This window comes from Mustelus asterias, chromosome 8 (genome assembly GCF_964213995.1).
Source record: "Mustelus asterias chromosome 8, sMusAst1.hap1.1, whole genome shotgun sequence".
Classification (NCBI taxonomy): Eukaryota; Metazoa; Chordata; class Chondrichthyes; order Carcharhiniformes; family Triakidae; genus Mustelus; species Mustelus asterias.
Genome location: NC_135808.1, coordinates 88,100,795 through 88,127,485, shown reverse-complemented (window position 1 = coordinate 88,127,485; position 26,691 = coordinate 88,100,795). Strand labels below are relative to the sequence as shown.

At 42.4% G+C, this 26,691-nt stretch overlaps 1 protein-coding gene across 1 annotated transcript in view; it reads right to left on the bottom strand.

The window, feature by feature from the left end:
• LOC144497761 (uncharacterized) overlaps positions 1–26,691 on the bottom strand; it is a 141,760-nt gene that overhangs the window by 51,416 nt on the left and 63,653 nt on the right. The window contains exon 6 of the mRNA XM_078219200.1: positions 15,451–15,514. Coding sequence (XP_078075326.1) covers positions 15,451–15,514 — 64 coding nt within the window. The remainder of the gene's footprint in view (positions 1–15,450; positions 15,515–26,691) is intronic.

Genomic DNA, 26,691 nt, shown 5'->3' with positions numbered 1-26,691 from the left:
AATTCCAGCATTAATTTCCCAACCTTCCACTTGACCTTTGTTGGCTGCACCTTCAGCCACACTGTTCCAACCCTCTTGAGTTCCACACCTCAATATTTCTAACTAGCACCACCTCTCTGCCTTCAAAGACTTCCTTAAGCCACCACCTTTCAATCCTCCTGTTCCTGTTCCCTCCCGGTCCACTTGGATAAGTTTGAGATCCACCATATACAGAATGTACTCTGGTTGGGCAGCATTAATGTTCATTAACAAGAGTGAATAAGTAGCACCACTATTGACTGAGTCAGACAATTCTAGAAGGTCATGGTTGCATTACCGGGTTTGCAATCTGTGATAAGAGGACTATTAGAAGGAAAATTTCGCTAATCTAGCTGTTGCAGATGCAGTTGTCCATGAAAGTATAGTTAGGTCTGACCTTTTGGAGACAAAGGGGACGATTCTCCCAAAAGCGCTGAAGCAGGAAAACTGTTCTCGATCGCGACTGTTTTGTCAGTTCAACTTCTCACTCGAATCTCCCCACTCTGCGCACTGCAGAGGTTCCAATCGTGAATCTCATTAAAAACCCAGGTAGGGCGGGGCCTATTCACACCAGAGTCTGACAGTTCTGGAACTCTGCACATGTGCAGTGGCCCCGATCTGTCAGTATCCCTGTGTGCTGACCAGCTCGATCACTGGCCAGCCCGGGACGCCCACAGTGCTGCCCCTCCAGCCCCCACCCATGGCCTGATCGCAGCCCCCACAACAATTCCCGAGCCAGCCCTGACCCCCCCGCCCCGGAGCTCCGATGTCCAGCCCATCCCCCCCCAGCAGTGGTGAAGTCCCCACACCCTTCACCCCGGCAGACTCGCCCCCTCCCCCTGGGGTCAGACCCCTCCCAGGAAGCAGGCTCCTCACACCACATCCCCTCCCCGGCAGACTACCCCCCACCCTTCAATTGCTGCCCTCCTTCCCAGACCGATTGCCATGCAGAGTGGCAGCGGCCCCCCCCACCCTCACCGATTGCCCCTAGGCCTCGCCCACGATCGGCTCCACCCCCTTGGCACTGCCCAATGCTGGGTGGGCAGTGCCAAGGTGCCCCCTGGGCATGGGAACTTTGCCCCTTGGGCAGTGCCAGGGGGCACAGGCTGGCACTGCCAGGGTGTCCATGCCCAGGGGGCACCACCCCCTCGTCTCCCGTTTGTTCCCTGAACGTGGGGAGCTACACTAAACCCTGCCGGAATGAAGTACTCCTGGCGGGGTGGGAGATTCAATCGGGACAGGCAAGTTCCCGATAATTACATTTAAAATACATTTAAAACATTAAAAAAAGATTCAAATGACTTACCTGTCTTCCCGCCGGTTTCCAGCGTGGTCTGGTCTCTGACTGTTCTCCGGCTCTGGGAGATGCGCATGCGTTCCAAGCGCATGTGCAAATCCCGGAACAAGGCCGGTGACGCGCATCTCCCACCCCGACCGCCAGAAAAGGGTCGGGATGGGAGAATCACCTCCAAAGTCTCATCCTCACATTGAAGACAGCCTCTATTGTGTTATAAGACACCCACAACCATGCTAAATGGGATTGATTCAGAACAGATTTTGCAGTTCAAAATAGGAATCGGTGAGGTGCTATGGACCATCGGCAGTAATAGTATTGTATTCCGGCACGATCTATAACTTCATGGCCCAGTATATCCTCAGTCAATCAATAAATCAAGGCAAGAAGATTGTAGAACAACAAGCCAGGAGTAGCATTTGGCACATCTAAAAGTAAGGTGACTAACTGGTGAAGCTGCAATATAGAAACTAGAAGCAGGAGTAGACCATTTGGCCCTTTGGGCCTGCTCCGCCATTCATTTTGATCATGGCTGATCATCAAATTCAATATCTTTGACCACCCCCCCTTCTTCCCATATCCTTTGATCCCTTTAGCCCCAAGAGCTGTGTCTAATTTCTTCTTGAAATCAGACAACATTTTGACCTCAACTACTTTCTGTGGTAGTGCATTCAACAGATTCATCACTCTCTGGGTGAAGAAGTTTCTCCTCACCTCAGTTCTGAAAGGTTTACCCCTTATCCTCAAACTATGACCCCTAGTTTTGGACTCCCACACCATTGGGAACATTCTTTTTGAATCTATCCTGTCTAACCCTGTTAGACTTTTGTAAGTTTCCATGAGATCCCCTCTCACTCTTCTAAGCTCCAGTGAATATAATCCTAACTGATTTAGTCTCTCCTTATATGACAGACCTGCCTTCCCAGGAATCAGCATAGTAAACCTTTGCTGTACACCCTCGATAGCAAGGATATCCTTCCTCAGATAAGGACACCAAAACTGCACACAATACTCCAGGTGTGGCCTCACCAATGCCCTATACAATTGCAGCAAAACATCACTATCCCTATACTCAAATCCTCTCTATGAAGGTCAACATACTATTTGCCTTCTTTACAGCCTGCTGTACTTGCGCGCTTACTTTCAGCAGCTGATGCATGAGGACTCCAAAACATGGAGGAGTATCCAAACATACGACCACATGTATGCTAAACAGCTGAAACAGCACGCTATAGAAAGTCAATTAATCCCCTGACCCAAAGCTCTGCATTTCTGCCACATCAAGCCCTGAATGGCAATTGGCAATTAATCAGCTATCAGGAGAATAAGGCTCTATGAATATCTCCATTCTTAACAATGACAGAGCCCAGCATGAGAGTTCAAAAGACATAGCTGAAGCATTTGCAACCCATCTTCATCCATAAATGCCAAGTCAAATGATCCATTTTGACCAATTCCTGAGGTCGCCAGCATCACAGATACCAGTCCTCAGATAATTTGATTCACTCCACATGATGTCAAGAACTGGCGAAGTGCACTGGATACAGCAAAGGATATGGGTTCTGACAGCACCCTGCCTATCGTGCTGATTAGTGGCAGGTGGCATTAACACCACTTAAGTGTCAGATAGTGACTATTTCAGGGAGAATTGAACCACCTCCTCTTGACATTTAACTGCATCACTATCGCTGAATCTCCCATCATCAACATCCTGCGAGTCACTATTGACCAGAAAGTTAAGTGGACCAGCCACATAAATACTGTGGCTTTAAGAAAAGGTGAGAAGTTGAGTATTCTGCGGTGAGTGACTCACTCTGACTTGACAAAAGCTTTTTACCACCTCCAAGACACAAGAGAGGAGTGTGATGGAATACTTTCCACTTGCCCATGGTTGCAGATGTAGAAAAAACCCAAGAAGATTGACACCATCCAGGATAAAGCTTAATCAACACTCCATTCATTACCTTAAGTTTTCACTCCTTCCACCACTGCACACAGGTTGAGATGGCTCATGGGGCATCTGTCTTTGACCTGTAAAGTGCTCAGCAGCCTCCGGATGTATACTGTCATTTTTGCATTGATACGTACCTGACACTTCACTTTGACACACACGCTAGAATTTAGGAGTATGGAGAACTGGTGGGAGCCCTGCGTCATTTCCGTGGGAGAGACCTATTACTATTTAGGTGCTGTCAGATTCATAACTGGCTGACATACACATATCGTGCATACACCTCCATTCCCTTATTCAGTTCCGATTAAAATGTTATTATTTTCCGTTCCACATCCAAAATGCCACCAAGGGCGGCACAGTGGTTAGCACAGCTGCCTCACAGTGCTAGGTACCCGGATTTGATTCTCGGCTTGGGTTACTGTCTGTACAGAGGCTGCATGCTCTCCCCGTGTCTGCATGGGTTTCCTCCTGGTGCTCTGGTTTCCTTCCACAGTCCGAATGACGTGCTGGTTACGTGTATTGGCCATGCCAAATTCTTCCTCAATGTACCCGAACAGGCATCAGAGTGGGGTGACTAGGGAATTTTCACAGTAACTTCATTGCAGTGTAATGTAAACCCTGGCTAATGCTGTGTGACTCTCCTCCAGCAGCTTTGAAGGAGCCAGTGGCATTAAAGACAAGAGCTGTATAAACTATAATGGTCACTGCTGTTCAGACATTTGATCAGTTTTCACAGTATGCAAAAGGTAATAATTAATCTAAAGCTTCCTTGGTGAAGTCAAAGGCACAGCTCCTCACCTAATCCCTCATAGGATCTCTAGACCTTAGACCCATTGTGCAATTCGCAGCAGGTTAGTCTTATCCTCCTTTGATGCTGCCTCTTCTTTGCCCACTTTGATTTTTCTCCTCCTTCATCAAGCTGCAATCAGAGGAATTCCCATAGAATACACTATGAAGTTCTATAAAATTCCTTACTTCGTATAAAAGTCAAAACATTCTAGTGACTAGCAAGTCCTCAACTCTGTCAGTTTGAAATGCAGCTCAGTAAGCGAGAATTAAATTTGATTTTAGAGGCAATCTTGAGAAGTAGGCAGAAGTTGTCCAATCAGTGACCATCTTTAAATTTATCACTTTCATAGACAGGTAATTATCAAGGCTATGCCTCATTTATGTGCGCATAAGTAATCACAAATGTAGTTGGAGTAGAAATGCTGGGAATTCTGATAGCTTTGCTGGTGAAGAAACAGATAGAGAAAAAGATCCCACCCACTCCGAGCAAAATTTCAGTTGAATCAAAATAGGATGTACAATCATCAAAAATAATTCCTGCCTAAAATTCCAACCTGAAAATGTTGCTTTGTCCAAATTATGCACCATCTTGTCAAAACAATGTGGGTTTTTGGTCCCAGACTTTTAACATGTCCCATATTTACTCCAAGGATAATGCAAAGGATGGAATTTTTATATCTTGAGCTCTTTCTCTCCTGTGTTTATTCTCTTCTTTCCAAAACAATTAGTGGTTTGAAGTGTGGATTTTTCTTACTGTGGTCAGAGGTCCTCATGGCATAAAGATGTAACTCAATGCCTGGTTAGGTGCATTGGCCATGCTAAATTCTCCCAGTGTACCCGAACAGGCGTCAGAGTGTAGCAACTAGGGGATTTTCACAGTAACTTCATTGCAGTGTTAACGTAAGCCTACTTGCGACACTAATAAATAAACTTTAAGCATTAATTTTAAACTATTTGACGTCATCTGGGAAGTGTGAACTCAATTCAAAGTTATGTTGAATTTAGTGCAAGTTTCATATTCTATTATCTGTTGCACAACAAGGGAGGCCCAAAACAAATATCTGGCGACAGTGGGCGGGATTTCACGGCCTCGCTCATCCTGAAACCGTAAAATCCTGCCTGAGGCGCATTAGCAGTAGCAGGGCTCCGACAGAAAAGAGAGAGCTGTCAGACTTCTACTAATGCAGGCAGCCTGAAGCAGCTCCCTACCCTGCAATCACGAGGGCCCGCAGTCTGAGATATAGCCCCCGCCGCCCAGACCGATTGTGGACCGCGTCCCTCACCCACCGATCACGGCCCCACTGCCCTCCCCCCACCGATCTCTGCAGAGTGGCAGCAGGCCCCCTCACTCCATTAGCCCCGCCCCATCAGCCCCTCCCCATTAGCCCCACCCATTAGCCCCACACCCAGTGGCCCCCATTCCCAGTAGCCCCGCCCCCGGCACTCCCTGGTGGGCATTGCTCAGATGCCAGTCTGGCACTGCCCAAGGGGCACTCCTCCCTTGCCCTTGGCCTCCCCAGGGGGTCTCAATGGCCTCCGGTCCCACCGGCAAGGCCAAGTCGATTACTCCCCGTTCATGGGGAGCATGTCTATTCCATGCCGGCGAGAACCTTTCTCGGCAAGATCATAACCTTGTTGGGTAAGATTCTTGCAAAGTGCTGCAATTGAGAAGACCAGCCACTTTGAGGGGCCTTTCCTACATATGACTCAGGAAAAAAAAGCCTCTCCCAATAGCCAGCCCTATTTGAGGCTACCACATGAACAATGCCTTGGGCATTCTTGACTTCACATCATCCCATGGGAGTGTGGAGCTCAATGAAGCCTACTACTTAATAACCATGACACATAGCAGGAAGCAATTCTGAGAGGGTCTGCATACATTCACAGTGATTCTCTGTTTGACAGTAATGAGGGCCCCCAAAAGTCACACAATGGGGTTTGGTCCTTGGAGAAGCAGAAGCAGATGTGCTAAGGGGTGGCACAGTGACACAGTGGTTAGCACTACTGCCACACAGCATCAGGGAATGCGTTCAATTCCAGTCTTGGGTCACTGTCTCTGTGGAGTTTGCAAGTTCTCCCTGTGTCTACGTGGGTTTCCTCCAGATGCTCCGGTTTCCTCCCACAGTCCAAAGATGCACAGGTTGGGTGGATTGGCAATGCTAAATTGTCCCTTAGGCGATTTTACCATTGTGTTGTGCCCGTTTTCGGATGCGACATGGTGGTAAAGTGGGGCGTAAAGCGCTGAGCACGATTGGCACCAGTTTTTGCGACCGGTGCCATTATATAAGCGCCAGATTTCTGGCGCGGTCAGCCTCATGGCAAGAATCTTACCCAACAAGGTTATGATCTTGCCGTATGCTGCACATACAGGCAGGAGGGAAAAGAGAATGCGAAGAGCCATTACTGACTGTATTTATAAAAGTGCTCTGAGCCAATAAAGTGAAGGCTCAAAGTAATGGACCCTTTAAAGTTTTGAACAACTGATTTTGAACAACCAGTTTACAGAGGGTCTCACAAATGAGAGACAGCAATTAGAGGCTTCAGGTAATTTTTTTTCTGATTTAATAGTTGCTTGTCACTACTTAAAACAAGCAGGATGATTTTGGCATCGCACTAATGGCTGACACAACCCTTTTATCATGCCCTTTCCAGAGCCGACCCACCTCTGTTTCTGTACCTTGGCAGCCTAATCAGGTTACAGGCTCGATCCTTACCACATTGAAATCCCAACCTGAGGAAAATCACTGGCAGGTCCAGCAATGGATTTGAAACAGAAGCAAGTTCGCAACCTGGAATTGAGACTGCCTCCCGTTTCCTGTCTCCCATGGAAACATTCAGCCTCTGGTGTTTCTGTCACCATGCACCTGTTTGTGTGGTATGAATTGGGCAGAAAGCAGTAGAGAGCCATAATATTGAATCCCTGTCCACTTCTGCATTTGTCCTATTTTCTGTTGTCATTTCTGGTATTGCAGAAGGATTTAGCAATTTAGAGGATGATGTATTTAAATCTGGCAGCAAAGGCACAATTGTGTCATGTGCACTATTTTTCATAATTACTGTCTCTTTTACATTCTTTCCTAAGAATGCTTGTATAAAAGTGGCTTCCAGTGTTCAAGGCAGAAGGGACCAGCTTTACAATTTGCGATGATGTAAAAACTTTGCACTTTGGTTTTCTTTACTCTCACAGCAGAGTAAATAAGTAGACTGTTAACTCCATCTGATTGAGGAGCAATGCATGAAAAGAATTCACTTTCCAAAGGATCCTGTCACAGAGTTATGCTGCAAACAACCTGCAGCTACTCTCCAGCATGTGCATCGCTCCACCAATGCTGTTTTTGGGTAATTCCAGGCAGTACCTGGGCACATATGTAATTGAAGCCAAACAACTTTATACAGATGTAAATCAAACAGAGAATGGGTGAGATTTTTCTCCCACTCCGCGATGTGTTTCATGGCAGCGGGAAGTGACATGTGCTCGGTGATGGTGAGATCTTATGGTCCCGTATTGTCAAAAGAGTTTCCCATTGAACGCACTTCTCGCCATAGGGAAAGATGTGGCAGGGATGCATTGTCGGCAGGACCGTAATATTCTGCCAACGTGAATGGGAGCAAGATTTTGGCAAACCTCTTTCAAATTAGCATTTTTTTATGGGTATGCATTGCCCTTCCTGAATTTTCCTTGAACTGAGTGGCTTGCTCAGCCATTTGAGAGACAACCACATTGCTGTGGATCTGGAGTTACATGTAGTGCAGATAAGGACAGCAGATTTCCTCCCCTAAAGGACATTAATGAATTAACAATGGTTTCATTCCAGATTTTTATTGAATTTAAATTTCACCATCTGCCATGGTGGGATTCGAACACAGATCCCCAGTGCATTACCTTGAATCTCTGGATTACTAGTTCAGTGACAATACCACTACCACACCACCTCCCCAGTATATTGCACTGTATGCTCACAATGCAGTCTACTCTACACTGGGGAAACCAAACACACTTTGACCATAGTGACCACTTTGCACCATGTTTTTGCTTGATCCACAAGCATGACACTGAATCTCTGGTTGTTTGCTTTTCTAATTCACCAACTAGCTCTCACACTTGTATTTCTGTTCCCAGCCTGCTATCATATTCCAATGAAATTCAACACATGCTCGAGGAACAATACCTTTTGATTGGGCTCTTTACAGTCTTCTGGACTCAACGTTGAGTTCAATTTTAAGTCATGAAATCCCTGATTTGTTTCTGTTTTTTGCCATGTGCCATTTTGAATTTTGTTTTTCATGTTTTGGCTTTTGGACAGAGCTGCTCATTATTCTGACATGTGCACTAACTCTGGACAAATGTTTTAATACTTTGCTGTAACCATTACCATTCCCTTTGTCTTTTGTTCCATGACATTTTTGTCATTTAATCTCCCCCTACCCTCGACCCTGAATCCCGCTACGGCAGACGGTGGAATTTGAATTCAATAAAAAAATCTGGAACTAAGAGTCTACTGATGACCATGAAACCATTGCTGACTGTTGGAAAAACCCATCTGATTCACTAATGTCCTTTATGGAAGGAAATCTGCCAACCTTACTGGTCTAGCCTACATGTGACTCCAGAGCCACAACAATATGGTTGACTCTTAATTGCTCTCGGGCAATGAGGGCGAGGCAATAAATGCTGGCCAGCCAGCGATGCCCATGTCCCACAAATGAAAAAAAAAGGACCTCCCCTTTTGTTCTTCCTCCTCTTCCCCCTTTCAACAGTATTAATTCCATCACATTTCTATCTTCCTTCAGTTCTGAAGAAGTCATATTTGATTCAAAACGTTAACTGTTTCTCTCTCCACAGATGTTGCCGAATCTGATGGGCATTTCTTGCACTTTCTGTTTCTATTTCAGATTTACAGCATCTGCAGTATTTTGCTTTTATTGAATAAATAACTCGTATTTATGTTGCACTTTTCCTGACTTTGGGAAATTGCAAGGCACTTCATAGCTAATGAAGTACTTTTGAAATGTAGTCGCTGTTGTAATATAGGAACAGTAAGAAGACTCACAACACCAGGTTAAAGTCCAACAGGGTTATTTGGAATCATGAGCTTTTGGAGTGCTGCTCCTTCATTAGACGAGGTTAGACTGATGAGTCTTTAAAAATATTCAAAGACTCTGCTTCCACCACTTTTTGAGGAAAAGAGTTCTAAAGACTCAATATCCTCTAAGAGAAAAAATTCTCCTTTTCTGTCTTGAAATGGACACCCCCTTATTTTTAACAGCGACCCCTGGTTCTAGATTCTCCCACAAGAGGAAATATCCTTTCCAATTCCACCCTGCCAAGGCCTCTCAAGATCTTATAAGTTTCAATCAAGTCACCTCTTACTCTTCTAAATGCCAGCAGATACAAACCTAATTTGACCAATATTTCCTCATATGACAACCTGTACGTTCCAGGCATTAGTCTAGTAACCTTCTCTGAACTGCATCAAACACATGTACATCCTTCTTTAAATAAGGAGACCAAAAGCTCTGCATAACTGAAGTGAATCTGAAAAGTAGAGCATTATGCCATTTAGGCTTATTAAAATGTATTTAAATTCATGGTCATCAGGCTCATGTCCAGCTGATTGCGTCACTGGTGGGGAAGGGGGAGATCTCACTTTGAGATCTTCCCAGTGCAAATCCCGTTCTGGCTCTCTCGCGAGAGTTAACAGCTATAATGGGATTTGCATCCATAGCGAACAGGACTGGTAAATCACTCCCTATGTGTTCAAGTCTCAACTAGTGCTTGATCTAAAATCTTTGACTCATAGATCAGCTCCCACTTTGTCAAGATTGACACATATATCAAACAAACCATGGGCGCATTGTGTAATTCTATGGTTGGTATTCTCATCAGTTTTCTTATAAGCAAACTGATGTGAACATAATACTGATTTTACAGAGTAGCAGGAATTTCCAGAGGTTGAAGAAATTGTAGATTACATATCTGTAATCATACATACTTCTTTCATTAGTGGCACAGATAACTAATCTCATCCTTTGAAGTTCATATTAACATGTCCCGTGGGATGGCTTGGAAACACCAGGAACAGTAAAAGCTTAACAAAGTAGTTACTACCACTTTTCTAAAAAAGCCAACCTTATTCTAAATGTTGGGTGGGATTTTCTGACTCACCCATCACCGAACTTTCTGGTCCTGTCGAAAGTTAATGGACTTTTGGCTGGCCTGCCTCATCCCCCGAAGGAAAACAAGTTTGGACCAATATTCTTATTTCCCTGTTTTACTGTTTTTCCTCTGGGTGCACCATTCCCACTACCACAGGGCCACAAAATCCCAACCATTGTCTGCAACACATCTTGCATTTGGTAGTACAATTTTCTGACAACCTTATGAAGTTCATGTGAAGGTAAGTCTCATTCTAACATATTCAGGTAAGTGTGGATGGATCCATAAACAAAGATCCCAGAGTAGTTTGTTCTTTCTTCGATTCCTATCTTTCCCGTCTTTGGCACCTGCTTAAAACCAGTTATGTCTCTAACATTTTCCAGTTCTGATTACAGATTTGAAATATTAATCCTGCCTTTCTCCCCACAGCTGCTGCCTGACCTGCTATTTCCAACATTTTCTGTTCTTATTCCCAGATGGTGACAGGTTTGGACCTGAATATATCAGGTCTCAATTTACATGCATTTACTGGCTCCTCAGAATCTTCTTTTCCTCATTTCAATTAAATTAAATCACAATTACTGACTAAATTCCCATGCTCAACATTGATGTATGACTGAAAAGGTAATTACAAGTAATAATAATGAAAAGAAATACTATCACAAATCTCATAAAAGTACAAAAATGGTGGATTACTCAGTAAAACAATGAAATGCAAAAATGTTAGAAGTAATTAAACTACATGTAGCAAAATATAATTAAAACTTTAATTAAAAATATTTTTACTAGCATCTGCGAATAATATCTGCTTTGAACAAACATGCTTGAATTAGGCAGGATTCAGGACTGTCGTCCCCACTGGTGGACAAAATGTTGTGGTAAGGGCCTAGCCTCAAGTTACGAGATTTAACACAAGGCCAATTTAAAGTAATTGGATCATTTAAATGAGGTCCGTGAAATTGGGTGATGCAGTTTCAATTTTTTGTTTGCTTCAAATGTGCTTACAACAATTTCGAGGTTCATGAGGTCAAATGGCCTGCAATGTCAGCCAAGGTCACATAAATTAGTTCCTTCAATTAGTTAGTCTTTAGCCTCTCCATTCCTTATTATTTATGCTAAACATAGAAACTTAATGAAATCTAATTGCCTTTTACCGAAGAAGAAATTTATTTATGAGGCAAGTACCCATAAGTCCTGGTTCATTATTTTAGCTTGGTCACTTTCTGCCCCTTTTCCAGTTTTGCCTATTTTCAATGTTTGTGTTCAATGCTTACTTTTAGAATAACAAATAATTTAAAACCACTGTTCATTAAGTTTTCAATTTCCTCGCTGTTAGAAGAGGGAAGATCAAATAGCAGAATCATTGAAGGCAAAAGACTTGCCTTAGTTTTTTTATACCTTTTTAGAAGTTAGTCTTATTTAGCAATTATCAGATGAGTACTCAACCATAAGGCCAATGTGGGACTTCATCCTGGAGTATTCCTTTAAAAATAATTAAGTATATAGTTTAAATCCCATTAGAAACATTTTTCAATTAAATATCTAATTTTACTCTAGAGTTCACTATTGAAGCTGAAAATACCAGACGTGTTGTAAAATGTATTTGGAGCAAAAATAGATGTTAAAAGTGAACAGGAACATCTTAGATATATTGTAAATGGTAACTGTGAGAGAATAAACTAAAAAGTGGCCAGGATTGTCAGACGGGACTGGAAATTTGCACACAAAGTCAACCACCTTCAGTTGCTCTGTCAAATTTTCGTCCCGCCCTGAAGATTCCCGTCACAGGTGGTACCAGAAAATCTCGGTCACTGACTGTCTGAGTAACATTCAGGGAAACAGAAAATAGAAAATGAGATGAAAATTGAAGAGAAACCTGGAGATAAGTTTGAAATTTATGGTACATCAGACATTGCTGCTATTTATAAATTATGATGGTTAAATGCCTATGGCTCGCTTTCTTTACTCTATTCTGTGTTTCTAAGTCTCCTTTCCTTACACTCCAACCTTTTCCCTGCATCAGCCTCTTCTTTTTTCTGTCTTCTATTCTGTTTCTATGCTTCCTCATATTTCCCTCCTGGTTCTTCTCCTCTCCACTTTGTTCTCTCTCTTTCTTCTTCTCACCGCTACCATCCTACCCTGCTTCCTTTATCTCTCCTTTTCTGCATTGTATTCAATTTTCTGGTTCATTATTTTAGCTTGGTCACTTTCTGCCCCTTTTCTGGCTCATTTCATGGATGGGATTTTCCCAATTTACTCACTGACCAAATGGGGGGACCATTTGCAGGTCGGAAATCCACTAGCCGCTGAAGTGGGCTTTGCCAAAACTTTCCAACTGAGCAACAGCATTAGTATGCCACCTCTGAGTTTCCTAACCAATCAGGGAGGGCAGGTAGGATCACGTCCTGGATCTGTGAAAGGAAGGATTTCTGATTAAAGCCATTACAATGTGGCTTAGAATGGTTCACCAGCACTTGGAGTTACGAGGTTGCATAAAGGACAGGAATGGAAAGGAGACCTGGGAAGGTTGTTCTCAAGGTCTCTCATTTCATTCTTACCTGGAGGATCTGCTGTGGGATCTGAGACACTGCCATGAGATGAGCTCTCCTAATGATTGGAAGAAGAGGAGAACCTCTCCAACCAAGCAGATGTGAATGGAAGTTACGAAGAAAGTCAGCAGAAGAAGTGTGGTCTCTCCAAGAGAGTACCAAGAGGATCCAGGACCTCAGGAGATTGGGAAAGATAAATGACATCACTCTTTCAGATGCCAAGCCCCACACTCTGACTTTCCCAGCATTCTCTTGTACAGCACTGTTCAGAACAACACATCTTGTAGCTTTATTTATTCCTCTCTCTGCAGGCACCTCACAGCTTTATCTTAGTAAGTAACACTCACTCTCATCCAATAGCTCCCTCACACCCATTCCTCACAGTCACCTTCCACAAATGTTGTCCTTTCCTTTTCTCCACACAAACCATTGTGAACATTCACTTCTGTCTGCTTTCTCTTTCCACAGGATATACTACAAGCATGGTACTTGGCGAGAGGCATAGACTGGGGTGAAGAAGGGGAACGGGTGTGTTGTGACTCCCCTCAAGTAACAGGCACTCTATGGGCCACTGCATTGAGTGATACCTGCTCCACTAGGGTGCAGGTCTTGTTCCAGGAGGTTGCAGATTTCAGCAGTGACCTGCCTTGAGACAAAGAACCTCCTGAGGTACTGGTCTCAGACATGTCAAAAGAATTGTTCCCCTGTCCTCTAGACCCTTTAGTTGGAGTTTCACCTCCACCGGGGCAGCATGCTGGCAGAGTAGTTAGCACTGTGCGTCACAGCACCAGGGACCTGGGTTCAATTCCAGCCTTGGGGTGACTGTCTGTGTGGAGTTTGCACATTCTCCCCATGTCGGTAAGGGTTTACTCCGGAGGCTCTGACTTCCTCCCACAGTCCAAAGATGCACAGGTGATTGACCATAGTAAAAAAAATTGCCCCTTAGTGTCCCAAGATGTGTAAGTTAAATGGATTAGCCATCGTAAAATGCGTGGGGATACGGCGATAGGGCAGGGAAGAGGGCCTGGGTAAGATACTCTGTCAAAGAATAGGTGCAGACTCAATGGGTCAAATGGCCTCCTTCTACACTGGAGGGATTCTATTCTTCTAGCCTTTTCCAGCTGGATCTTGGTGGTGGCATGTGTCTGAGGAGGGGGCAGCTGGTGCTGTTGATGGTGTTGTTCCTACAGTTGGTAGTACAGTGAAGGTTGGCAACAGGGAAGTGTAGTTGAAGGTCATAAAGGGCAAGACAGGTGAAGTGCCTTCCAAGAAGTTGGCGATCACCTGTCTAGATAACAATCCTTCAGAGAAGAAATGCTATGAACAGCAGCTGCTCAACTGGTCATGGTTGCAGCTCTTCAATATAACTGATAAATGCATTAGCTCATCCATTTCACGGATGATGTTCTTCTCTCTGTGCACTCAACTGAAGAGTTGCTGAAAACAAGTACCCCATTGTTAAAAGCATAATAGAGGGTAAACATATTACTTAATTGGCTTTTTAAATATCCCAATTGATTTCCCAACAGATGCAAGGGTGTTCCTGCTCGCTTTCAATCCCACCATGGTGGAATCCAAAAGAGAGCAGGATCATGTTGAGGTTCCATCCTAATGTTACTTTTAGAAGACAGGTGGAAAGCCAGATGGTGCTATCCTCATAATGCATGCTTGGCTCTCCAGATTAATAAAAGCATGAGCTCAACAGGGATTCAGTTCTGACAAGTGAAGTAAATTGTTGACTTTTTGTGATTGAAATCTTTAAGTGGTTGTAAAAAGTTGTTCTTTCTGTGATCGCTTTTGTTAATGCGATAATGTTTATTTGGACAAGATTAAGAGGTGTGAGGTGTTTGAAGCCTCAATCAATGATATTTTAATGGTCTATCTGACTGACACTTTCATAGGGTTGTAGAAACAGTAGTTGCTTTTGAAAGGTTTGTGAGTGGGTGTTTTATTTTCTCAGCTGTTCCACTTGCCATTGTTATTACATGGGTCATTGATTGTGTGTATAGCACATACTAGGTGAAAGGGCATGAAAGAGGTATGAGTGGCATTGAGTTGGTATGGAAAGTATGAGGGGCCTTGGGGAATGACTGGGGCCACAAGTTGACATTAATTTGGCATAAAGGGTTGGATGGCCATGGGAAATGGCTTGGTCCATGAGTTGCCATGTAGTTTTCATGGAAAATATGAGAGGCCCTGAGCAGTGGCTGGGGCATGGGTAAGACCTTACCTTTCTAAAGGTTCCCAAATGCAGACTATGGTTCACAACTCCTGTGAGGGGCCATAAACCATAAGTCATGGAGAAGCGCGCCCGATTCTAAGAAAATTGCAGGTGACTAGGAGGTGCCTACTCTCACATTGGAGTCAGCCAGGTAGTAAGTGCAGGGCGTGGGCTTGCTACCAATACCCTTACTCCACATCAGCAAAAACTGCCAGTGCTGTGAATGGGAGTAGGAATCCTAGAATCATGTTCTGCCTGCCACTTTTAAATGGCTCCCCATTGTCCCGACTCCGTAATAATCTGGTCCTCAGTGTTTGAATATAAAAACATGCAATAAAGTGACATTAAGTTTTACAATATTATTCCTTATATTACAATAGATTCCTTTTTTAGTCAGCAAAATGTTACTGACAATAAAGCTAGCAGTACCTGATACATATAAACCAACTTCTGTTCATCATTTCTTACCAGCTCTGTGAATTCATTACTGCCCAGATCCAATCGATCTATCTGTGTCAGTCTGTGCATTGACCTGTTGCAAATAGAATAAAATAATTTAACTCTAAATTGTCTTGCTGTTATGGTTAATCAAGATTTCATAATGCCCCATAAATGTACACAATTTATGACTGGGTATATTGGAATGAAAATCATAAACAAATACAATATTCACATCCTCAGGGCATCTCAGAGTGCTATACAGACAAATTCAAGTGAGATGCTTGTTGTTATGTTCGCAAGACTGGCATCTAATTTTTGCACATGGTCTGACAAACAATCATGAGCTCGTGACTAGTTAATCTGTTTCTGGTAGTCTTCATCAAGGGAAAATGTTAATCATAAGGGACAAAATATTGCCATCAGTACTCTTATTCTGTATCAAGAAAAATTGCCAGCGCTGGGAATGGGAGTAGGAATCTTGGAATTGTATCCTGCCTGTCATCTATAATGCACAAGTTCATTAAGCGGGTGACTGACAAGAATCTTCGAGAATCTTGACTCAAGAATCTTCATAATTTTCTTTTGCAGAACCAGCAATAGGAGAGAGAAATATAAAGGAAAAAAACTGCAAATAGGGAAAACTTAAACAAAAATGAAATAATAAATAACCCAGCATCAATAAAGAGAAGAGATCAGATTAGATTTTCAACTTTCTGCCTTAGATTCCAATAATTTCAGTGATGGGCAGTGAATCTGTAATTCCAGTTCTATGTACAAAAGACAAGTTGAAAATCTATCACATTAAATTTGCAAAGTCTATTCTTCACAGAATATTAATGAAAGGGAAGTCAATGCAGTTAATATTTCATAACAGAGGAGAAGTCAACGTTTTTTTCTAAATGGCAGGATGTCACAAAGTCCAGTGTGTCATTGATAGCAAACAGCAACAACTTGTATTTATAAAGCACCTTCAAAGTACGAAAACATCCCAAGACATTTCATAGGATCATTATCAAACAGAACTTGACATTGAACCACGTAAGGGGAATATAACGGTTAATAGAAAGCAAAGCAAAAGGTTAGCATGTGGGGAGAAAGTTCCAACTACATCGAAAATCAGGAAAAAAGTTAAAAGGAAGGAGAACTCTGGAGATGTTATTCATGGAGGTGTTAGGATTAAAAAAAAAAGGTACAAAAGCTCGCACAAAGGCACTTTATCTGAATGCTCATAGCATTTGAAACAAGATAAATGAGTTGACGGCACAAATCATTGCGAATTCTCACTCCACCATGATGTTATTATTTGGTAGTCTATAGACTATGCCTATCAGTGGCTTTTTCTCCTTACTATTTCTAATTTCCACCCAAGTGGATTCAACCTTTTTTTCCATAGAACCTATATCATCTCTCACTGCTGCCCTGGTGTCATCCTTAAATATCAGAGCTACACCTTCTTATCTTCGTGAATGAGTATGATTTGGGGGCTATTACAGAGACATGGTTGCAGGATAGACATGAATGGGAGTTTAATATCCAGGGGTATCAGGCTGTTCAGAAGGACAAACAGGAAGGTAAGGTCTGATATTTAAGAATGGCATCAGGGTGGTAGTGAGAGATGATATAGGTTCTATGGAAAAAAAGGTTGAATCCATTTGGGTGGAAATTAGGCGTAGTCTATAGGCCACCAAATAATAGCATCACTGTGGGTGAGAAATAAACAAAGAAATAATTGATGCATGTAAAACTGGTACAACAATTATCATGGAGGATTTTTATTCTACATGTCGATTGGTCAAACTAGGTCGGTCAAGGCAGCCTTGAGGAGGAGTTTATAGAATGTATCCGCAATAGCTTCCTTGAGCAGTATGTAATAGAACCTACGAGGGAGCAAGCTATCCTAGTTCTGGTCTTGTGTAATGACAGTAAGAAGTTTAACAACACCAGGTTAAAGTCCAACAGGTTTATTTGGTAGCAAAAGCCACACAAGCTTTCGAAGCTCTAAGCCCCTTCTGAAGAAGCTTCGAAAGCTTGTGTGGCTTTTGCTACCAAATAAACCTGTTGGACTTTAACCTGGTGTTGTTAAACTTCTTACTGTGTTTACCCCAGTCCAACGCCGGCATCTCCACATCTTGTGTAATGAGACAGGAATAGTTAGTGATCTTACAGTTAGGGATCCTCTCGGAAGAAGCGATTACAGTATGATTGAATTTAAAATACAGATGGAGAGTGAAAAGGTAAAATCCAATACCAGTGTCTTGTACTTAAACAAAGGAGACTACAATGGGATGAGGGAGGAGTTGGCTAAGGTAGACAAGGAGCAAAAACTTTATGGTGGGACAATTGAGGAACAGTGGAGGACTTTCAAAGTGATTTTTCACAGTGCTCAGCAAAAGTATATACCAGTGATAAGGGAGAACCGCAGAAAAAGAAATAATCAGCCATGTATATATAAGGAAATGAAGGAGGGTATCAAATTGAAAGAAAACGCATACAAAGTGGCAAAGATTAGTGTGAAACTAGAGGATTGGGAAATCTTTAAAGCTCAACAGAAAGCCACGACAAAAGCTATAAAGAGAAGTAAGATGGATTGTAAGAGTAAATTAGCTCAGAATATAAAAACAGATAGCAAAAGTTTCTACAAATATATAAAACGAAAAGGAGTGGCTAAAGTAAACATTGGTCCTTTAGAGGATGAGAATGAGGATGTAATAACTGGAAATGAGGAAATGGTTGAGGCATTGAACAAATATTTTGTATCGGTCTTCACAGTGGAAGACACAAATAACATGACAAAAATTGATGGCAAGAAGGCTATGGCAGGTGAGGACCTAGAAACTATCATTATCATTAAAGACGTAGTGTTGGGCAAGCTAAAGGGGATAAAGATAGACAAGTCTCCTGGCCCTGATGAAATGCATCTGGGGGTACTAAAAGAGATGGCGGGGGAAATAGCAAATGCACTAGCGGTAATTGACCAAAATTCGCTGGGGTCTGGGGTGGTTCCTGCAGATTGGAAAACAGCTAACGTGACGCCACTGTGTTAAAAAGGAGGTAGACAAAAGGCGGGCAACTATAGCTCGGTTAGCTTAACTTCTGTGATAGGGAAAATACTTGAATCTATCATCGAGGATGAAATAGCAAGACATCTGGACATCAATTGTCGCATTGAGGAGAAGCAGCATGGGTTCATGAAGGGCAGATCATGTTTGACTAATTTGGTGGAATTCTTTGAGAGCATTACATGCGCAGTGGACAATGGGGAACCTATGAAAGTGGTGTATCTGGATTTCCAGAAGGCATTTGACAAGGTGCCGCACCAAAGGCTGCTGCATAAGATAAAGGTGTACAGTGTTATGGGTAACGTATTAGCATGGATAGAGGGTTGGTTAACCAATAGAAAGCAAAGAGTGGGGGTAAATGGGTGTTTTTCTGGTTGGCGATCAGTGACTAGTGGTGTGCCTCAGGGATCAGTTGTAGGACCGCGATTGTTTACAATTTATATAGATAATTTAGAGTTGGGCACCAAGTGTAGTGTGTCAAAATTCGCAGATGACATTAAGATGAATGGCAGAGCAAAATATGCAGAGGACGCTGAAAGTCTGCAAAGGGCTATAAGATAGTCTAGATGAGTGGGCAAGGGTCTGGCAGATGGAGTATAATGTTGGTAAATGTGAGGTCATCCATTTTGGTAGGAATAACAGCAAAATGGACTATTATTTAAATGGTAAAAAATTGCAGTATGCTGCTGTGCAGAAGGACCTGGGTGTCCTTGTGCATGAATCACAAAAAGTGGGTTTACAGGTACAGCAGGTAATTAAGAAAGCAAATGGAATTTTGTCCTTCATTGCTAGAGAGATAGAGTTTAAAGACGGCGAGGTTATGTTGCAGCTGTATAAGGTGCTGGTGAGGCCACACCTGGAGTACTGTGTACAGTTTTGGTCTCCTTTCTTGAGAAAGGATATACTGGCACTGGAGGGGGTGCAGAGGAGATTCACTAGGTTGATTCCGGAGTTGAGAGGGTTGGCTTATGAGGAGAGACTGAGTAGACTGGGGCTATACTCATTGGAATTCAGAAGAATGAGGAGAGATCTTATAGAAATGTATAAGATTACAAAGGGAATAGATAAGATAAAAGCAGGGAAGTTGTTTCCACTGGCAGGTGAAACTAGAACTCGGGGGCATGGCCTCAAAATAAGGGGGAGCAGGTTTAGGACTGAGTTGAGGAGGAACTTCTTCACCCAAAGGGTTGTGAATCTGTGGAATTCCCTGCCCAGTGAAGCAGTTGTGGCTAGCTCATTGAATGTTTTTAAGGCAACGATAGACAAATATTTGGACAGTAAAGGATTTAAGGGTTATGGTGAATGAGTGGAGTAAGTGGAGCTGAGTCATGAAAAGATCAGCCATGATCTTATTGAATGGCGGAGCAGGCTTGGAGGGCTAGATGGCCTACTCCTGCTCCTAGTTCTTATGTTCTTATGTTCCAAGACAATCTTAGGACAGGTGAGCCAACACTTAGTCATAGAGGTAGATTTTAAGATGTGTCCTAAAGGAAGAGAGGCAGTGGGGTTTAAGGCGGGATTTACAGATCTTAGCAGCTAGACTGTCAATGGTGGAGTGATGAAAATCAGGGATGTGCAAGAGGTCAGAAATAGAGTAGCTCAGAGATCTAGGGGGGTTGTAGGGCTGGCGTAGGTTACAGAGGAAGGGAAAAAGGAAATGGAAGGGTTCGAAAACAAGGCTTCTGACTTTTTTCTTTTTCTGCCTCAGTATCTCCTTCAAAATCCATTAACTTAACTCTGTTCTCTCAACATCTCAGACTTGTCATACCTGAACTTTAACTACCAACACCACCTAATGGTTGAGACTGTGACATTGATTTGTCTTAATCAAAGATCCTGACTCATTTTGCTCTACTGGTGGATTCTGTAATACTGGCAAACTTTCACTTTTTTCTGATTTTCATTTTGGGCTGGAGGAGGAATTTGGACAATTGGATTATTCTTTTCTTTGTCAGAACGAGAGAGCATATGAATGCAACTAATCTCTTTGCAACAACTCCAATCACATACTTCTTTTTCATGATTTTTCACCATGATCTTCTGACCAGCACTGAACTCTCTAAGTTTCATGTCTGGTTTCTCATAACTCATCTGGACTTTGTCTTTCTCTTACTTTGCTATTGATGTCAGGCTTAAGCAAACTAAACCTCGTACCTGGTATATTTTACACACTAACTGATAAGGTGAGCCACCTATTGTACACTTTGGGGTTATTCTGTAAGAGAATTGTCCAGCCTGTGTCGAAGAGGGACGTGAAAATTACTGCCTAGGTTATCACTTAGCAAATACCTCTGCAAAGACCTCTTCACAATCTGTGCACTTCTTTCTGCAACACCATCTGATGCTGGGTGATTAGTCTGATATTTAAATGTGTTTGATTTCATTCTTACTCAGAAATATTGCAAACTTCTCTGACGTAAATTAGTGGTACTGGGTATAGACTCAACCTTTATCTACTTGCTATAGTTATCATCCAATACAAGGTACTCTTTCCCTTCCACTTCAAAGGAATCAACATGTACTCATTCCTATGGTTTTCTTGTGCTTGAGCATGGAATGAAAGGAACATTGGTTGGATCGTTTCTCATTCTGAGACACATTTCATAACTGTTCACCAACCCATTAATATCCCCATCTCTTTCTTACTGCTTTTAACTGTGCATAAAGTGTTGGTCCTGTATTAAAAAATGTCAGCTGTACATTGTCTTTATCTTTACATGAGCCTTGTAATGCCTAATTTATCAGTTTGGTCCTGCTTGCTCAAAGACCACTTTGTGCTTTCTTAGCACTCTCTCAACGTCAAACATATCTTTGCTGATCCCTCTTGCAAATGGCTTGGCACAGTTTAACCATATCTTCTTAAGCTAATTCATTCCAATCAAGGCAACTTCATTCCTTTCTACTACAGCCAATTACTACAGTAATATGATGCATTGTCATTTTACTTGCCACTCTAACACTAATTTCTAACATTTGAACACTGTTTTGGAATAACTAATCAGTTTCACACCAGTTTTGCATAAGGGAATATGACTCTCCTTTTGAGATAACAGATATACCAATATATAGCAGCTGTACCAATGATCAAAATAAATTGGGAATCTCTGTCCTTCATTTCTACAGTGAGGACTGGAATTAAATCTTCAACCCAGTACTCTCATCTTCCATGTGCTGTTTTCTTGCCCTCTGATTGAGGTTCCTGCTTGATAACATAAGCTTCTGTATCCATATCTATCATACATGCATTTCAGGATTTCCAGACTCCTGAACTAACTCTAGACCTTCCACAACCTCGACCGGGTGCACAGTTGCAACCTGGAGCATTACTGTTTCCTGTCATCTGGATATGGCTGACTTTCCCACAAAGATAGTTCTTTGACTGGAAATGGGAGGGTGTAAATGGTTGGTGGCTGGCATTGCAATAGTAAATTTCTTAATCTCAAAATGTGAACTAGGCTGCCGTGGTTTGGATCTCACTGAAATGCAGTGGACCTCCCCTATTGGCTCAGAAAAAAACTCCCTTGTAATCTACAACTGTCTCTTTCTGCCGTTTCCATGATTGTGGCCTCATCTTGACCTCCTTCCACATCAGTTTATTGCCTTTGCTCAAGGCTTGACCTGTATTTTATTATTCTAACAAACAGGTTTCTCAGGTAGATTTCTAAGTTTGCGCCATACCTACAGTGATGAGAGAGTTTCTTTAATTTGAGAATGTAGTCTGCAATAGTTTCACTTGGCAGCTGTTCTTTTGACAGAACATAATTCTCAGTGAAATTTCATTCTTAATCATGCTATAACATGAGTCTAGAATTTTTTTTGAGTCTAGAATTTCATTAATTTCAGCATATTCCATCAAATTTTGATGTCTCAGACAACAATGATTTAAAAACTACATCAAAAGCATCTGGCCCCATCATGGTGAGGAAAACATGAACTTTTATCTTATTTTTTATTTTATTCGCATTCAGCCAAATGTGTAACATCAGTCCTATTTGTTAGGGCTGCATTCTCGCATTGTCCTCTTATATGTCTTCAGTGGCATTTTTTCTATTATGTATTCTGCTGACCTACCATGTATCTGAAAACAATGTGTACATGACTCAATCTTTGATATTGCTCAAAAATCCTCAAAATCAATTTTAGGATTTGCAAGAATGTGTTATAAACTTCATCAGTCCTTAATCTCTCAAATAAAATGTAAAAGAAAATTTCGATTCAGCCTTGCTGTCGTCTGTCTGTTGTATATTGCACTAAGTAAGACTAACACATTTTCAGTTGCAAGCAGCCATTATTGATCTGGGTCATGAATTTCTGGTCCCATCAAGGTGGATCTTACTGCGAGAGTTTCAGAATCCCAACCAAAGGTCCATTGACTTTCGGAAGGACCTGATGATCTTAGCAGCGGGCTGGACTGGAAATTCTGCCCCTACTTTATTTCTGCCTCCCCAAGAGAGGCAATATATGAGAAAAATCCTCCTTGGCTACTGGAGTGGTGCCAAAGGGCTGGAGGATTGTAAATTTTATACCCTTGTTCAATAGAGGGGAGGAGGAGAAACCTGATAATGAGAGGCCTGTTGGTTTAAGATGCTGGGGGAGGATTTAGAAACAATAATCTTGGACAAGTAGACAATACACAGTGACTTGGTTAAGCATGGACTAATAAAAGAGAGCCGGCATGGATTCGCTAAGGGTTTTTTTTTGGCTAACTTCATAGCATTTTTTAATGAGGCAACAAAGACAGTGAATGATGTCAGTTGGTTAATATTGTATCTGTGGACATTCGGAAGGTGTTTGATAAAGTATCACATATTAAGCTTGATAGCAAATATAAAGCTCATTAGATAAAAGGCAGCAGCAGTAATACAATACAAAAGTGGCTGAGAGATAGAATTCAGAGAATTGTGGTGAAAAGTTGGTTTTTGAACTAGAGAAGGGTGTACCATGGAGGTTTCCTAGTACAGTGGTCCTAATACTTGGACCACTGCTGATTTTGATATACATCAATAACTTGGACTTGAGGGCACAATTTCAAATTTGCAGGTGCTATGAAACTTGGAAGTGTACTAAACAATGAGGAAGGTAAATTCAACAGAACATAGACAGGTTGGTGGAGCATGGCAGAAGAAATTCAATGCAGAAAAGTGTGAGATGATATGTTTTGGTAGGACGGATGAGCAGAGACATTAAATGTGAAATGCTAAAATTTTAAAGAGGGTACAAAAATAGAGACCTGGGTGTGTTTATGCACAAATCTTTGAAGGTGGTAGGAGATGGTTAACAAAGCAGTTAAAGCATTTGAGATCCTGAGCTTTATAAATTGAAATTTGGAGTACAAGAACCAGAAATTTATGCTAAATCTATATAAAAAAACTAGTTTAGCCCAGCTGGAGTACTGTGTTAAATTTTGACCACCACACTTTGAGAAGAATGTGAAGGCTTTGGAAAGAGCACAGAAGAGATTTACGAGAACGGTTCCAGGGATGAGGGATTACAGTTACGTGGATAGACTGGAGAAGCTGAAACTGCTCCTTGGAGTACAGAAAGCTTAGAAGAGATTTGGTAACAGTTTAAAAATGAAGGATTTAGATAGAGTAAATAAAGAGAAACTATTTCCAGTGGTTGAAGAGTTGGAAATTAAAAGATACAGACTGAAGATGGAACCAGGGGCAAAACCTTTTGATGCAATGGATATTTAGAAGTTAGAATGCACTGCCTGATATAGTGGTGGATACAGATTCAATAGTAGCCTTCAAAATGCAATTGGACAAATACTTTGAAGGTGAAGAGATTTCAAGGATATGGGAAAAGAACATGGGAGTGGGACTAACTGGATTGTTCCTTGGAAGAGCTAACAGACTCATTGGGCTAAACGGTCTCCTCCTGTGTTGTACTATTCTATGAATCTATGATAAGTTTATAGAGGGTGCAAAGTGGAAGTCTGGCCAGGAAAGCATTCCAATAGATCAGGTTAGAGGTTTCAGCAGCAAATAAGCTGAGGCAGAGGGGGGGAAGATTGGGGAAATTTAAGAAGTGGGAGTAGGATGTCTTGGTCATGGGGAAGAAATGGGCTGGAATTCTCTCATCCCGCCTGCCATGGGAATTGAAGCTGGGGGAGGGGGGGGAGCGGATGCGGACCATGCAAAGGTCTATTGTCCTCAGGTGGGATTCTCTGGTTTTGAGGCAAGGGCGGCCAGAGGATCCCACTCATTGGATCAGAAACTCATCTCAGGGTCAAATATAACGCCAAGATTATGGATAGTCCAGTTCAGTTTCAGAGAATGATCAAAGAGAGGGATGGAGCAACTTGTTGCATATTGGTGCCTGTATAGCAGTAATCTGAGCATTCATGTCAGATGCCACTTTGATCCTGCAGTCTTTGTCACCGAAAGTTCCATTGCAAAGATTCCATGAGTGGCTAGATACTCCATAGTGAACTGCAATATTTCAATTATATTGAACATCAGAGCACACAGATAGCTGGGGATTTCTTCACACTAGTTATCATAATTAATGACTAATTTGCAAAGTTTTCAATGATTGCAGCAATCTTAGATGTCCAGAAACTTCCTTCTTTCAAAAGTATGTCTCCTGACTTCCAACACTGAAATGACATTCAGCCTGACTCTCTGATCTCTTCAGACTGCCAGTGGGAATTCCGATACCCTGGTGAATAGGGCATCGACCAAAAATCGGGATTCCCAATCGGCGTGAGGATTCTTGGGATTCGCCTGACCTGCCTTGCTAGCCCCGATTGGTTTCCTGCCCAGAGCGGGCGGCAGCCCGACAATTAAGTAAACCTGTTAATTTGAATGTCACTTGACAGTCATTCAGTGGCCTCTCACATTCACCCACCCTGCCAATGGGAACGGCACCCAGCGGGCTTAACATGTGCTATCCACAAGCGGAGGCATGATGGACCCCAAGGGCCCAGGGGAGCACCACCAAATCCTCATAAAAGAGGGGCATCCTACTTCTGACCACTCAAATCACAGGTCACCCCCACACACATCATGCCAACCTGACCCCCCTCCTCAGCCCCCCTTCCTCCTCAGACTGCTTACTCAATGCCCCTTCCCTCTCAGATCCCCCACATAGCCTTTCCCCCTCTGACCTTCCACATAGCCCCCCTTTCCCCCTAGATCTTCCACATTTCAACCCCTCTCACCCCTCCTTCAGAGCCCCCACTCAGCCTCCCTTCAGATGTGACTATATTGTGCCTTTAATAAATGTATTTGTGTCATGTTCCTTGTGCAGAATTTTTTTTGGTGTCAGTTCTATTTATTGGTGCCATTTTGTCTACAACTGGCAGCCTACATGGTGATGCTGCAGAAACATAATTGATCCTAATTGCAGGAATGTTTGTTTTAATCTGAGCTAATGCAGTTTTCTTATTATAGCGTTTTCCCCTGGGGTTTTTCAGAGTGGGGCTTGATTAGATTGATTGATTGGGTGGGAGAAACAAGTTCAGTTACTGCTTGGCGATCTTTAGAGAGAAGTAGCTCTCTGTCTCTTTCTTTCTCTGGAAACTGGGGCCTGCCTGAAGATAGATCTCTTTCTCTGAAGTTCTGCTGTTTGAAGATAGATCTTTCTCTGGAGGCTGCTGCATGCGAGTCAGAAGACATGTCTTTTTCTATCTCTGTCCAAAGGTATTAAAAGGCTGGAAATCCAGCATCCATGTGAAATTATATGTTTTTGAGCTAACTGATTCTGAAGAAGGATGTATGCCTGTGGGGATATTGCTTAAACTGGAACTATAGAGATAGCTAGCTGTTAAGCATTATACCTTGTCATGTTTAAGTATTTCAGTTGGTAAAAATTATGCTAATTATTTTTGTTATATTTTAACTATGTTGTTCAATGAAGTTAGTTTCAATGAAAACTACCCAATGGGTCAATAGAATCACACCTGAAGTGAAACACCTTATGCTCACACAAATGCCAAAATCAAAAAGAATTTGGGTCTATGTTAACTTCATAACATATTTTGGAGTTCATGATCTGCTCCCTAACACATGCCATATGCCTTGGCATTGCCAACAGTATGCTGCCCCTGGCACCCTGGCACTGACACCCTAGTGTGGGCCCTTGAGCCCTAAGAAGGTAGGCCCAGTGGTCATTTGCTCTTCTGCTGCTGCCAGGCTGCAGAATAAGGGTCCCCCGGGGATCCTGGAGTTTGGATGGGCTCAGGTTGGGGCAAGCGGTTAATCTA